Source organism: Siniperca chuatsi, linkage group LG1 (genome assembly GCF_020085105.1).
Source record: "Siniperca chuatsi isolate FFG_IHB_CAS linkage group LG1, ASM2008510v1, whole genome shotgun sequence".
NCBI lineage: Eukaryota > Metazoa > Chordata > Actinopteri > Centrarchiformes > Sinipercidae > Siniperca > Siniperca chuatsi.
The window spans coordinates 4,794,209-4,809,137 of NC_058042.1; the positions used below are offsets into that span (position 1 = coordinate 4,794,209).

The window sequence follows — 14,929 nt, forward strand, 5'->3', positions numbered from 1 at the left end:
TTTCCCTTTCTGCCTCTGTTTGCGAGCAGCTCTACAATTCAGAGCGGGGTGCAGACAAAGGAAGCAAGGTAAGTCTATTATTATTTGGTCTCGAGTCTCACCTGTTCTAGGTGCATTTTGTTTTCAGATGGGGGGATTAGTGCGTGGTGCATGGTCCCAGCAACCTACAAAATGACTTGTTGACAAAATGACAAGATGAAAATACAGGAAACAATATTTGTCTCCTAGAAGCAAGTAGTATGCCTTTAGACAATCCTCCACCCCTGCAACTATAGTTTGAGTTCCTTATGGTCCAAACTCTATCACCTTCCTAGAATCTTTCCATTTTTAATGAATATTGGAATATTCTCTCACCACATCAAATTTGCTGCAACAGCAATTTGTCCTGAGATAGTGAAAGTACAGTTTTAATAGAAAATCCATGTGCAAAGATTTCTGCCCTAAATGTTTCATGACTCCAGTGAGTAAGGGCTTTTAGCACTTTGGTGATTTCTGAAGCACTAACGGAGCGTGAAGTTAGTGGGGTATTTTTTTACATCCCCTGGGCTTATATCCTTCAGTGTGACAATATGAAGAGCCTTGGAGAGGCTGTCAGTGTATCTTCTGTGCTCCACTGGGAGCATTTTGAGTAGTTTGACCCTATGAGCTCACAGGGTAGTGTTGCTCTATCAGACTGCGTTTGTATGTTGAAGGTTAAACTTTGTGTGTTTGCAGTCTTAAAGTCCACGCAGTCACTCGGTTCCCCTGTCACGTCTGTGGGTCACTGGTTTTTGCAGGTGACATTTGTAACAGACTCTGAAATAGACTTGGCCATCCCTAGATTACTTGTGTATGTGTGTGTGTTCTGGCTGTAATTGAGACATAGTGGAAGTGAATCCAGAGGCCAGCATCCACAGCCTCCCCTCCCTGTGTGCTCAGGCCTGCAGTGGGGCCCGGGTCTCCTCGTCCTCCCTGTGTGTCAGCTCCATGGGTGATTAAATCTTCCAACTGTCTACACTGGCTGGATTACATTATGTACTCTCTTGGAGAGCCCACACGCACATCTCACACTCTAATACACACAAACACACACAGCAGTCACATACAGAAAGATAAGGTTGAAATGTATTGATCCCTGAGGGAAAGTAGTTCATTGCAGCAGCAATGCAATTAAATCCAGCAGGGGAACAAGACAAAAGACAAACTATTCATACATCATATATACACACACAGTGGTGTTAAAAAGTGTTTGCCCGCTGATTTCTTATTTTTTTGCATGTTTGTCACACGTAAATGTTTTAGATCATTAAACAAATTTAAATATTAGTCAAAGATAACACAAGTAAACACAAAATGCAGTTTTTAAATGAAGGTTGTTATTATTAAGGGAAAACAAAATCCAAACCTACATGGCCCTGTGTGAAAAAGTGATTGCCCCCTAAAGCTAATAACTAGTTGGGCCACCCTTAGCAGCAATAACTGCAATCAAGCATTTGCGATAACTTGCAATGACTCTTTTACAGCGCTGTGGAGGAATTTTGGCCCACTCATCTTTGCAGAATTGTTGTAATTCAGCCACATTGAAGTGTTTTCAAGCATGAACTGCCTTTTTAAGGTCATGCCACAGCATCTCAATAGGATTCAGGTCAGAACTTTGACTAGGCCACTCCAAAGTCTTCATTTTGTTCTTCTTCAGCCATTCAGATGTGGACTTGCTGGTGTGTTCTGGATCATTGTCCTGCTGCAGAACCCAATTTCACTTCAGCTTGAGGTCACGAACAGATGGCCGGACATTCTCTTTCAGGAGTTTTTGGTAGACAGCAGAATTCATGGTTCCATTTAACACAGCAAGTCTTCCAGGTCCTGAAGCAGCAAAACGGCCCCAGACCATCACACTATCACCACCATATTTTACTCTTGGTATGATGTTCTTTTTCTGAAATGCGGTGTTACTTTTACACCAGATGTAATGGGACACACACCTTCTGAAAAAGTTCAACTTTTGTCTCGTCAGTCAACAGAGTATTTTCCCAAAAGTCTTGGGGATTATCAAGATGTTTTCTGGCAAAAATGAGACGAGCCTTAATGTTCTTTTTGCTCATCAGTGGTTTTCGTCTTGGAAGTCTGCCATGCAGGCCATTTTTGCCCAGTCTCTTTTTTATGGTGGAGTCATGGACATTGATCTTAACTGAGACAAGTGAGGCCTGCAGTTCTTTGGATGTTGTTGTGGGGTCTTTTGTGACCTCTTGGATAAGTCGTCGCTGTGCATCCATCCATCCATCCATCCATCCATCTTCTTCCGCTTATCCGGGGCCGGGTCGCGGGGGCAGCAGTCTAAGCAGGGACTCCCAGACTTCCTTCGCCCCAGACACTTCCTCCAGCTCCTCCGGGGGGATCCCGAGGCGTTCCCAGGCCAGCCGAGAGACATAGTCCCTCCAGCGTGTCCTGGGTCTTCCCCGGGGCCGCCTCCCGGTGGGACATGCCCAGAACACCTCCCGAGGGGCGTCCAGGAGGCATCCGGATCAGATGCCCTAGCCACCTCAGCTGGCTCCTCTCGACGTGGAGGAGCAGCGGCTCTACTCCGAGCTCCCCCCATGTGACTGAGCTCCTCACCCTATCTCTAAGGGAGCGCCCAGCCACTCGGCGGAGGAAGCCCATTTCGGCCGCTTGTATCCGCGATCTTGTCCTTTCGGTCACTACCCAAAGCTCATGACCATAGGTGAGGGCAGGAGCGTAGATTGACCGATAAATCGAGAGCTTTGTCTTTCGACTCAGCTCCTTCTTTACCACAACGGTCCGATACAGCGCCCGCATCACTGCAGATGCTGCACCGATCCGCCTGTCAATCTCACGCTCCATCCGTCCCTCACTCGTGAACAAGACCCCGAGATACTTAAACTCCTCCACTTGGGGCAAGGACTCCCCACCCACGCGAAGAGAGCAAACCACCTTTTTCCGGTCAAGAACCATGGCCTCAGATTTGGAAGAGCTGATTCTCATCCCAGCTGCTTCACACTCGGCTGCAAACCGTCCCAGTGCATGCTGCAGGTCCTGGTTTGAAGAAGCCATCAGAACGACATCATCTGCAAACAGCAGAGATGAGATCCTGTGGTTCCCAAACCGGACACCCTCCGCCCCTGACTGCGCTTCTGGAAATTCTGTCCATATAAATTATGAACAGAACCGGTGACAAAGGGCAGCCCTGGCGGAGTCCAACATGCACCGGGAACAGGTCTGACTTACTGCCGGCAATGCGAACACAGCTCCTGCTCCGGTTATACAGGGACCGGACAGCCCTTAGCAAAGGGCCCCGGACCCCATACTCCCAGAGCACTCCCCACAAAGCGCCCGGGGCACACGGTCGAATGCCTTCTCCAGATCCACAAAGCACATGTGGACTGGTTGGGCAAACTCCCATGAACCCTCGAGCACCCGATGGAGAGTATAGAGCTGGTCCAGTGTTCCACGACCGGGACGAAAACCACTCTGCTCCTCCTGAATCCGAGGTTCGACTATCGGACGAATTCTCCTCTCCAGTACCCTGGAATAGACCTTACCGGGAGGCTGAGAAGTGTGATCCCTCTGTGATTGGAACACACCCTCCGGTCCCCTTCTTATACAGAGGGGGACCACCACCCCGGTCTGCCAGTCCAGAGGCACTGTCCCAGACCGCCACGCGATGTTGCAGAGACGTGTCAGCCAAGACAGTCCCACAACATCCAGAGACTTAAGATACTCAGGGCGGATCTCATCCACCCCCGAAGCCTTGCCACCAAGGAGCTTGCCAACAACCTCAGTGACTTCGGCCAGGGTGATGGATGAGTCCGCCTCCGGTCCCCAGCCTCCGCTTCCTCTTCGGAAGACGTGACAGCGGGATTGAGGAGATCCTCAAAGTATTCCTTCCACCGTCCGACAACATCCCCAGTTGAGGTCAACAGCTCTCCACCCGCACCGTACAAGGTGTTGGTGAAGAACTGCTTCCCCCTCCTGAGCCGTCGGACGGTTTGCCAGAATTTCTTTGAGGCCGACCGATAGTCCTCCTCCATGGCCTCTCCGAACCTCTCCCAGTCCTGAGTTTTTGCCTCTGTGACCGCACGGGCTGCAGCACGCTTAGCCTGCCGGTACCTGTCAGCTGCCTCGGGAGTCCCACGAGCCAACAAGGCCCGATAGGACTCCTTCTTCAGCCTGACAGCATCCCTTACTTCCGGCGTCCACCACCGTGTTCGGGATTGCCGCGCGACAGGCACCAGAAACCTTGCGACCACAGCTACGAGCCGCCGCATCGACAATGGAGGTGGAAAACATGGTCCACTCGGACTCAATGTCCCCAACCTCCCGGGATCTGGGAGAAGCTCTCCCGAGGTGTGAGTTGTAGACCCTGCTGACAGAGGGCTCCGCCAGACGCTCCCAGCAGACCCTCACGATACGCTTGGGCCTGCCAAGTCTGTCCGGCTTCCTCCCCGCCAGCGGATCCAACTCACCACCAGGTGGTGATCGGTTGACAGCTCCGCCCCTCTCTTCACCCGAGTGTCCAAGACACGCGGCCGAGGTCAGATGATACGATAACAAAGTCGATCATCGACCTCCGGCCTAGGGTGTCCTGGTGCCACGTGCACTGATGGACACCCTTGTGCTTGAACATGGTGTTAGTTATGGACAAACTGTAACTAGCACAGAAGTCCAACAACTGAACACCGCTCGGGTTCAGATCAGGGGGCCGTTCCTTCCGATTACCCCTCTCCAGGTGTCACTGTCGCGTTGCCCACGTGGGCGTTGAAGTCCCCAGTAGAACAACGGAGTCCCCGGGTGGTGCACTGTCTAGTACCCCTCCCAGGGACTCCAAGAAGGCCTGGTACTCTGCACTGCTGTTCGGCCCGTGAGGCCGCCACAACAGTGAGAGACCTGTCCCCACCCGGAGGCGGAGGGACGCGACCCTCTCGTTCACTGGGGTAAACTCCAACACGTGGCGGCTGAGCTGTGGGGCTATGAGCAGGCCCACACCAGCCCGCCGCCTCTCCCCGCCCGGCAACGCCAGAGAAATGGAGCGTCCAGCCCCTCTCGAGGAGACGGGTTCCAGAGCCCAGGCTGTGCGTGGAGGCGAGGCCGACTATATCTAGCCGGTAACGCTCAACCTCCCGCACAAGCTCAGGCTCCTTCCCCCCCAGCGAAGTGACATTCCATGTCCCTAGAGCCAGTTTCTGTGTCCGGAGATCTGGTGGCGAAGCCCCTGCCTTCGACTGCCGCCCAGATCTCTCTGCACCGGCCCCTACGGATCCTCCTGCGGGTGGTGGGTCCACGGGAGGACGGCCCCACGTCGCTCCTTCGGGCTGTGCCCGGCCGGGCCCGTGGGGAAAGGCCCGGCCACCAGGCGCTCGCCGTCGGGCACCCACCCCAGGCCTGGCTCCAGGGTGGGGCCCGGTAGCGCCAATCCGGGCGACGTAACTGGCCTTGATTTTAAATAATCCATAAGGGTCTTCTGAACCGCTCTTGGTCTGACCCGTCACCCTGGACCTGTTTGCCATGGGTGACCCTACCAGGGGCATACAGCCCCAGGCAACATAGCTCCCAGGGTCATTCGGGTACTCAAACCCCTCCACCACGTTAAGGTGGCGGTTCAAGGAGGGGTGCACTTGGGGTAATTTTGTTTGGCCGGCCACTCCTGGGAAGGTTCACCACTGTTCCATGTTTTCGCCATTTGTGAATAATGGTTCTCACTGTGGTTCACTGGAGTCCCAAAGCTTTAGAAATGGCTTTATAACCTTTTTCAGACTGATAGATCTCAATTACTTTCTTACTCATTTGTTCCTGAATTTCTTTGGATCTCAGCATGATGTCTAGCTTTTGAAGATGTTTAGGTCTACTTCACTATGTCAGGCAGGTTTAAGTGATTTCTTGAGAAAAGGTGTGGCAGTAATCAGGCCTGGGTGTGGCTAGAGAAATTGAACTCAGGTGTGATAAACCACAGTTAAGTTATGTTTTAACAGGGGGGGCAATCACTATTTCACACAGGGCCATGTAGGTTTGGATTTTGTTTTCCCTTAATAATAACAACCTTCATTTAAAATCTGCATTTTGTGTTTAGTTGTGTTATCTTTGACTAATATTTAAATTTGTTTGATGATCTGAAACATTTAAGTGTGACAAACATGCAAAACAATAAGAAATCAGGAAGGGGGCAAACACTTTTTCACACCACTGTGTAAAATACAATGGTTAAGGGCAAAATTGAATATAAATAATTGTTGGATTTTATAAGTAAATCAAGACCAAAATTTAAAGGGTCAATCAGTAATTTAACATATTCACTACATCGTAGAAAAGGTTTCGGTCGTAGTCATCTGGACACTGTTTTCGGAATCAAGACATTTCGGCTCCCATCCGGAAGTCATTCTCAATTGTGAAAATGGTCTGAGAACTCAGAAATTTAAGCTACTCTTAAGCTACGATAGAACACTCCTGGACGAATGAGGGACTACACCGTCTCATATTCACTACAGGAATACTTACCTACATTTTCAGGTGCCACTATTTGGTGCTGTATTAGAGTCAGGGAGTGTACGTTTAAAGGAGTAGTTTGACATTTTGGGAAATTCGCTTTCTTGCTGAATGTTAGATGGGAAGATTGATACCACTTTGGAGCCAGCAGCCGGTTAGCTTAGCTTAGCATAAAGACTGGAAACAATGGGAAACAGCTAGCCTGGCTCTGCGCAAAAGTAACAAAATCTACTAAATGACGGGTTTTACAGGGGTTATGTGCTGGACTATTCCTTGGCTGGGAACAGTGACTTTCTGGAGCTTTAGAGGGGTTGGTAGGTGGATTTTTATTATTCCTTCAATAATGCAGTCAGTAGATGTTTTGGCTCAGTATATTAGGGAGTAGTGTGGAAACGTATAGATGAAATCATAGTTGTTTCTGTATTTACCATTACAAGTTCATCTGCAGTCATTCAGCAGACACTGGGTGTCTCTCTCTCTCTCTCATGCACCCAGCCTCTTGGAAAGCTCCCTGTCTGATCCAGATGAACTGAATGTTCTTTGAGAGACGTAGACAAGACGTTCTGGTCTCACTAGTCTGTGTTTTTCTTACTGATGTCTGAACTGGCAGCAGACCTGCTTGTCAGACAGATTGCTTCTTTATCATCCCAGCTGTTTCCAGTCTCGGTGGTGCAGGTTGTCTCGCATTAAAAAACAAAAAACTCTGTGCTCAAGTATCCACAGGTATAAATTACATTATATTTGTGAGTATAGGGGGGTTGCAGGACTCAGTTCTTAAAATGGTCCCAAATGCTCATGTCTACAGTATATTGGAATTATTTAGATAGTTTAGTTTATTTGACATTATGACAATTACGAGGATAACACAATAAAGTCCCAGACTTATTTTCATTGTGGTCCTTGTAAAGATAGCAAAGAGGCAGTAGTCCAGGTGAGTAGGCGACATCACACTATCAACAAACCATCACTGTAAATACCTGAATCATCATCAGTAAAGTAGCTAAGATGGTAAGATTACACATACTCAACAGTTTTCTGTAAACAATAATTTGCCCTAATGTCCTAAATTGACTGAGATATTACTTTATAGATATTGTTTTTCCAATAGTTCTAGAGTTCTTAAGAGGTTTTCCAGCATCAAACCAACATTTTATTAGCTATAATGTAGTTAAATGCTGCTACTCACACATGTCCTTTAGCACTTCGTTCAGGTTACCTTGGCCATTGTGGGATATGTTGAGTTCTGGGTCTGCCCCCAGGTCTCTTCCCAGGTGGACATGTCCAAAATATTTCCATGGGGAGGCATCCCGATCAGTTCTCTGAATCACCTCAACTGGCTCCTTCCAATGCAGAATAGCAGTAGTTCTACTCCGATCTCTTTTCAGATATCTGACCTAATGCAGTTTTAGTATTGTGATTTAATCTGTGCTCAGAGAAACATCACAGAACATTATATTAGCCTTTGATGTTAAGACACAAGAGAATTAATGAAAGTTTTCTTAGGCTAAAAGACTTTGACTGCACCAAAGAACTTCTGTCTCCCACATTTTACTGCTTTGACTTTAATTGCTATCAGACTAACTAGACTAAATTATGAACTTTCAGCAAGTGCTTCTCTTCCCTTCCATCCTCCATGAATAAAATCAGTGCTTGTAGCACTAAAGCCTGTCATTAAGCACTTCTCAATTTATGATGCTTGTCTCTGTGACCCTTAATTTTTTATATCCACCATAAAGCTCAAACCTCCTGCTTTAAGATTCACTCAGAAAACTGCAAGTCTTATCTGTCAGCTCCACAAACATGGCTGTAGCAAAATATGTGCAGTAAATCCAAATGTCAGTGGTGAAAGTGATAGGTGTCGACCATTGCACCCATTGCATTTCATTTTGCCACCTTTCTGGCACCTTTTTAAAAAAAAAAAATAAATAAATAAATCTGAGCACTTTTCCCCACCACTGAGCAGCCATAACCTGTTATCTGCTGGATAAGGGGTTATGGCTGCAGACATGCTGGTAGGAACTAGCTTTACAGTAATTTAATGCTCCCGCCAAGTTGATTGCAGGCCGTGTATCAAACACACAGGACTGACTGCATGGGACTTAACTCACACAAGAGCCTTTACAATAGATTGTATACTACTGTAGAATGTCAAATTAAACTTAAAGCACGCTGATATGATGATGTGGTATGACGACTGGCTGATCTTGATAGTGTTTGATTGTGTAAATCAAACTGATTGATGATCCTGGTATATTAATAAATCAGTTGGTCATCCAAAGCTGGATTTGAGTTACTGAACTGTTGAATGAAAAATGTAGTTTAAAAAAAAAGTAACTTTCTAAAGTCCACAGAATATATGGCAGTAGTTAATACATAAATGAGAAGATAATTAATTATCCATTATGGGTTTAAATTTTCACTGTACAATAGCAGATATGTGCAGCAGAATAAACAGGCTGCTCACACACTGACCCAGCTCCCCCGAGGTGCAGATTTATCATTATGAAGTCGACACACTCTGACTAGACAAGTGACCTATTGTCGTTTGACCGTATAAATCCTCTCTGTGCTGATTAGATTCTCACAGTTTCTGACATCTCTGCTAATGTCATGTTATTTTCTCACACGTGCAAACATGCACACACAGACCACAGCAGGACTTTGAATCTAATTTCAGTTAATCCTTAAAGGGACACCGATTTTACATTTACTTGTTTTAGACACACACACACACATGTTTGTTTCACTATTCCTGTGGGGGACAGTCATTGCCATAATGCTAACCTAATTGTAACCTGTACCCTAAAACCAAGTCTTAACCCTCAAAAAGCAGTCTCTACCCGTGGGGACCTCAATTTTATGGGTTAGTGTGCATTCAGGTTAAAGTCCCCACTACTCATATCTACTTTAATTACTAACTTTACATTATCTCACAGTTTCTGACATTCCTGTGTTTAAAATTTTCATTTAAAAGATAAATAGACCTACCAATCACACCACCATACAAATGTAATATTGCTCCCTCTTAGGTTTCAGACTGAATTGCACCTATAAACGAAAGTCTGGTGTACTCGTCACTGATCTTGATAGTGTTTGATTGTGTAAATCAAACTGATTGATGATCCTGGTATATTAATAAATCAGTTGGTCATCCAAAGCTGGATTTGAGTTACTGAACTGTTGAATGAAAAATGTAGTTTAAAAAAAAAGTAACTTTCTAAAGTCCACAGAATATATGGCAGTAGTTAATACATAAATGAGAAGATAATTAATTATCCATTATGGGTTTAAATTTTCACTGTACAATAGCAGATATGTGCAGCAGAATAAACAGGCTGCTCACACACTGACCCAGCTCCCCCGAGGTGCAGATTTATCATTATGAAGTCGACACACTCTGACTAGACAAGTGACCTATTGTCGTTTGACCGTATAAATCCTCTCTGTGCTGATTAGATTCTCACAGTTTCTGACATCTCTGCTAATGTCATGTTATTTTCTCACACGTGCAAACATGCACACACAGACCACAGCAGGACTTTGAATCTAATTTCAGTTAATCCTTAAAGGGACACCGATTTTACATTTACTTGTTTTAGACACACACACACACATGTTTGTTTCACTATTCCTGTGGGGGACAGTCATTGCCATAATGCTAACCTAATTGTAACCTGTACCCTAAAACCAAGTCTTAACCCTCAAAAAGCAGTCTCTACCCGTGGGGACCTCAATTTTATGGGTTAGTGTGCATTCAGGTTAAAGTCCCCACTACTCATATCTACTTTAATTACTAACTTTACATTATCTCACAGTTTCTGACATTCCTGTGTTTAAAATTTTCATTTAAAAGATAAATAGACCTACCAATCACACCACCATACAAATGTAATATTGCTCCCTCTTAGGTTTCAGACTGAATTGCACCTATAAACGAAAGTCTGGTGTACTCGTCAAACAGTTGGTTCGAACTAAGATCCCGCCTCTGACCAGTCAGATAGCCAATCATAGTTTAGGATGATGCGTGGCCAATCAGGCCACTCCCTGGACACGCCCCTGCGTCTTGGGCTTGGAGAACAATGGGGGTGTGGAGTTTGAAAGAACCAGGTGTTTACCACCTATGGAAGGTCTAATGAAAACACAGTTAGTGCAGGAGCCAAGTTTTCTAGGAGCTTGACCCATACTTGGAACTAGAAGTCAGGTCATTTTGACCTTTTTTTTAATCTGTCTCGTACAAGTCCCTCAACCTCATGGAAATGCAATACTAAATCGTTGGTTTTAGCTATTTGTCTTGAGAAAAGACTTATTTTGATATTGATTTGATTTGATATTTGAATCAGCTTTATTGGCCAAGTATGATTACGCATACAAAGAATTTCACTCCAGTTTCTAGTAGTTTTCAATGCACTTTCACACAGTTCCAAGAACAAATGTTCAGGAAGATAATTTGTGTAAAGAAAACAACAATATATAAAACAATATATAAAACTGGTAGAATTTCAATCGGCATTAAACACAACTGTAGGAGACAAATGGAGGAAGATGGAGAAATTGCACAGGCTAGTTTAAGTTTTGTGTGTGGTGACAGAGAGGAGCTGCAGAGAGGTAGAGTGAGTATTAAAAACGAGAAAAGGGGAAGCGTGTTCACCCGGGAAATCTAGGTCACCTGCTGTCATCCTCCCTCAGCTCTCCCAGACACTCATTCTGTAGAAATCCTGCTATCTGGGTGACAGTTACAAAGCTGTTTTTAAATTATGCTTCAGTTTTTTAAAGGTGAATTGTTTTTTAAAGGTGAATTGAAAAGCCAAAACCCTCCCATGCAAACGCTGACATATTTATTACAGGGCATAATGTCAAGATATGTGTTGAATTTCTCACCTGTCTAATGGGATACTCCCTATTTCCATCAGCTGTGATAGATGAAGGGTCATGGCACAACCAAACAAATCTGTTCATGTTTGTGTGTTCTGTTCTGCAGGTGGACAGTGACAGGCCGGAGGAGACCAGGCTGATAGAGATTGATGAATCCCAGCGCAGTGAGCACACAGTCTTTATCACACCTCCAGAGCTGCCTCCTCTGCCTGAGGGGGAGGAATATCCACTATGCTACAGGTAAAAACTGCATTTATGGAACTGACATTTCTACTCAAATGGGACAACAGATATACATTTTTTTAACTTTTCTGTTTTATTCTTGGTAAATTGATAACATTTTTGCACTTTTTTTTTTACATTTTGCAGTCAGTCAGTGTAACCAAGCTTTCACACCAGAAACGACAAAACGCATAGTCCTATTGGACTGACCAGTGACATGAATCATGTGAAGTCAGTACTTTAATCACTCAACAGACTGCTGCTTAAGCTTTCGAATCAGAATGTGGAATTTTTAAACAAACAAGTTTAATGTTATTTGTAAATGGGAAAGATGTACTATTCTGCTGTTTAAGTGCCATCTCCCCATTTGACAACTTCCATGAGATTACCTGAATACAAAACTCACACCTAACAGCAGGAAGAAAATTGGAAAATCAGAATAATACATTGAGTTGAAAATTGGTGAATTAATTCTTGGAATAGCTGATTGAGGACCAGCAGGAGTCCAGCTCCCTTACTGGGAACCAAAGACTAAACACTACTGCTGGACTGTATGGGGCTGGATATGTGCTATTTGTATTCTGCAGTCATGTTTTGCTCTAAATAATTCATGCCAAGAGATTTTTCAGAACCACTCAAGTTAAGCTCCCCTAATAATACATAATGACCAACAGAATTTATTATCAGCTCTCTTTGTAGATAATTACAAGCAAACTGTATTTATGATCACTATGACCTTGGAAGGAATCATTTCATGTTAGATATTGCCAAAATTTACTTTGCAGACGCTCAGTGCTAGGAGAAAAATTGTGTGCCTGTTGTCACTAATGCGTGTATGTTCTTCATCAGGTACGATGGTTTCCCAGTGTTAAGTCTTGACCTGTTTGACCCTGTGGAGGGCCTGCGGACCCCTTCCTCCCGCCTCGCTGCCAGGCACAGCTGTCCCACCAGCCCTGCCCCCATGTTTAGACGTACAAAGCAGGTCAGTGTAGCAGAAACTCACTATTGTCACACAATAATTTATTGATTTACCAGTTTAGGTAGAGAGTTGATGCTGTTCTCCAGAGTTAGCGAAAATGAGAGCAACAGTACAAGGTTGTTTTCTAAATTGCCAAACTTGCAGCCAAAATTGCACAAGGTTAGATGATCACATGATGAGTCAGTTTTGCAATTGCCAATTCAGCATACATACAGAATTGCCTTAAGCAACCCATGCATATGAAAAAACAAAGAGCTAAGGAAATAGAATTTTTATCTCTTTTGTAATAGTGGTAAGAAAATGGATATGATTCACTGGGTCAAGGGTGATGAGATGGATTTATGATTTCAGCCTGAACATTTAGAGTGACGGCTGCTTTGATTACTTTTATTCAACTTGTAAACACACAGTATTTCTAACTGGAAATCCCAAATATCCATGAGCCCGGTTTGTGCATTAAAGAACTTCTTTTCCCTCACCCTCCTTTTCATCCACAGGAGATCAAATCAGCCCAGAAGATAGCCAAGAAGTACTCGTCCATCCCCCAGTTGTGGTCCAAGTGCCTGCTCCGTCACTGCTACGGCCTGTGGTTCATCTGTCTGCCAGCATACGTGAAGGTGTGCCACTCCAAGGTACGGGCACTTCGCACCGCCTACGATGTCCTCAGGAAGATGCAGGCAAAGAAATTGCAGCCCCCTGACGAGGTACATTAGCCATTCCCAAAAATACCTGTTTGACATTTATTCACCCAGACACATTGTTAGGTTTTTACTATTTTTGACAATTACAACAATGTTTGCACTCAATTAAGATCAGCCAATTGTTTGAATTCAGCTTTTTGTCTCATACCAAGGTCTATGTTTAGGGGTTGTTGTCTTTCTGCTTAAACAATCACACATGCACATATGCTGTACAGGTCTGCTACCGGGTGCTGATGCAGCTGTGCGGACAGTATGGCCAGCCTGTCCTGGCAGTCAGGGTCCTCTTTGAGATGAAGAAGGCTGGAGTCCACCCTAATGCCATCACTTACGGCTACTATAACAAGGTACAGTTTATGCCTCTGTTGATCATAATGAAGCCAAAAATTGTTCTGTACGGTTCATAAAGTGGTGTGATGTAAATCTGCCAGTAAAGGGTGGGATTTTTATTTGTGTCATAAAATTACAACACAAAATAAAATTGATGGTAGTATATTATATAATAATATAATATTCTTTAAACACATTCTTCTCACATTTACACCTTTACATATTTACAGAAAAGTGGCCTTGGATTTAAAGGTGGATAAAAGGTGCAACTCACCAATACCTACCCAGTGCAGTGTCTTACACAGGCGCTAATATATTAGCACTGGGACTCCCAATGCTACAGTATACTGTCGCCCTGGGTTTGGTGTTCCTGATGTGGGTGTGTTAAAAATATTCTGCTGATTCTGCTGCAAGTTTGACTAATGTTGTGAACACACCCATGACAGCCAAATATGAAACAAATCTCTGGAAAGACTGTCCGATGGGATACTCCCTTTTCCATCAGCTGTGATGGATGAAGACACGGACTGAGTCAAGGCAATAAAATACAGTAAAAGTCAGGGGAATTGGCTACTGTACAAATCAAACAGTCTTTATGCTCATTTTATAGCGACAGGCTACTATATGAGAAAATATCATAAACTCACTGAGTACAACAGAAAGTATTTCACTGTAGGTGTCATCAGATGTGATTAAAGAAATAAATAAAAGTTAGATAACCTTGATATTATTACTTACTGCAGTTACTGCAGGAATATTCTAAATTAGTATTTCTAATTAGTTATAAATTACACTTCATCACAGTAATGCTCTGTCTGCAGACACTCGGCTTTCAGATAAAAAGAAACATTGGTGACATTTGCAGTTTCCCACCCAAGGTTGTACGGTGTCGTGTGTGATCAAACCCAGGGTTCAGGATGAATCGTGGCTCTGTTCTCGATCGCAACCTGTCCCTAATCTGGCATCCCAGGTAGCAAAAAAATAAATTGGCTGATGTGGGAGCTGGCTGTCAGGAGACAAAGCCGCAGTAAAGGTTACTCCGGTGTGTTTTGATGCCTCAGAGGATCTTATTTGATCTTACAAATAGAAGGCGTGGAGGCACAAGGTGGCTGATTCCTCCACTGACACAAACGGTATCCAGTGCAGCTGCTGCATCGGACAGTTGCAGGTGTTTTTCCCTTTCATGCTTCTTTAGGTCTTTGAAGTCCAAGGATGGGAAGGAGGTGGGAAAAGGTTTTTTGTGTGTGTATAAGCACTTATCTATTCATTCTGGCATTCATTCCCCATTAAATTCGGTTGGCCTTCAGTTGCACACAAATGGGACTGAATATTTTTGGGCTTAGCTTTAACACAG

The 14,929-nt window shown here is 44.6% G+C and overlaps 1 protein-coding gene across 11 annotated transcripts in view; it reads left to right on the plus strand.

The window, feature by feature from the left end:
* The window catches only part of LOC122886523 (C-myc promoter-binding protein-like), an 87,445-nt gene that overhangs the window by 38,135 nt on the left and 34,381 nt on the right, over positions 1–14,929 (plus strand). For 7 of the 11 annotated variants that reach the window (XR_006380410.1, XR_006380411.1, XR_006380407.1 and 4 more), the window contains 5 exons: positions 30–68; positions 11,453–11,586; positions 12,418–12,550; positions 13,045–13,251; positions 13,464–13,592. Coding sequence is in view for 8 of the 11 variants with exons in the window: in XM_044218876.1 (XP_044074811.1) it covers positions 30–68; positions 11,453–11,586; positions 12,418–12,550; positions 13,045–13,251; positions 13,464–13,592 (642 nt within the window). In the remaining 3 variants the exon portion in view is untranslated. The remainder of the gene's footprint in view (positions 1–29; positions 69–11,452; positions 11,587–12,417; positions 12,551–13,044; positions 13,252–13,463; positions 13,593–14,929) is intronic. The other 4 variants (XM_044219038.1, XM_044219304.1, XM_044219585.1 and 1 more) reach the window with 1 other exon arrangement.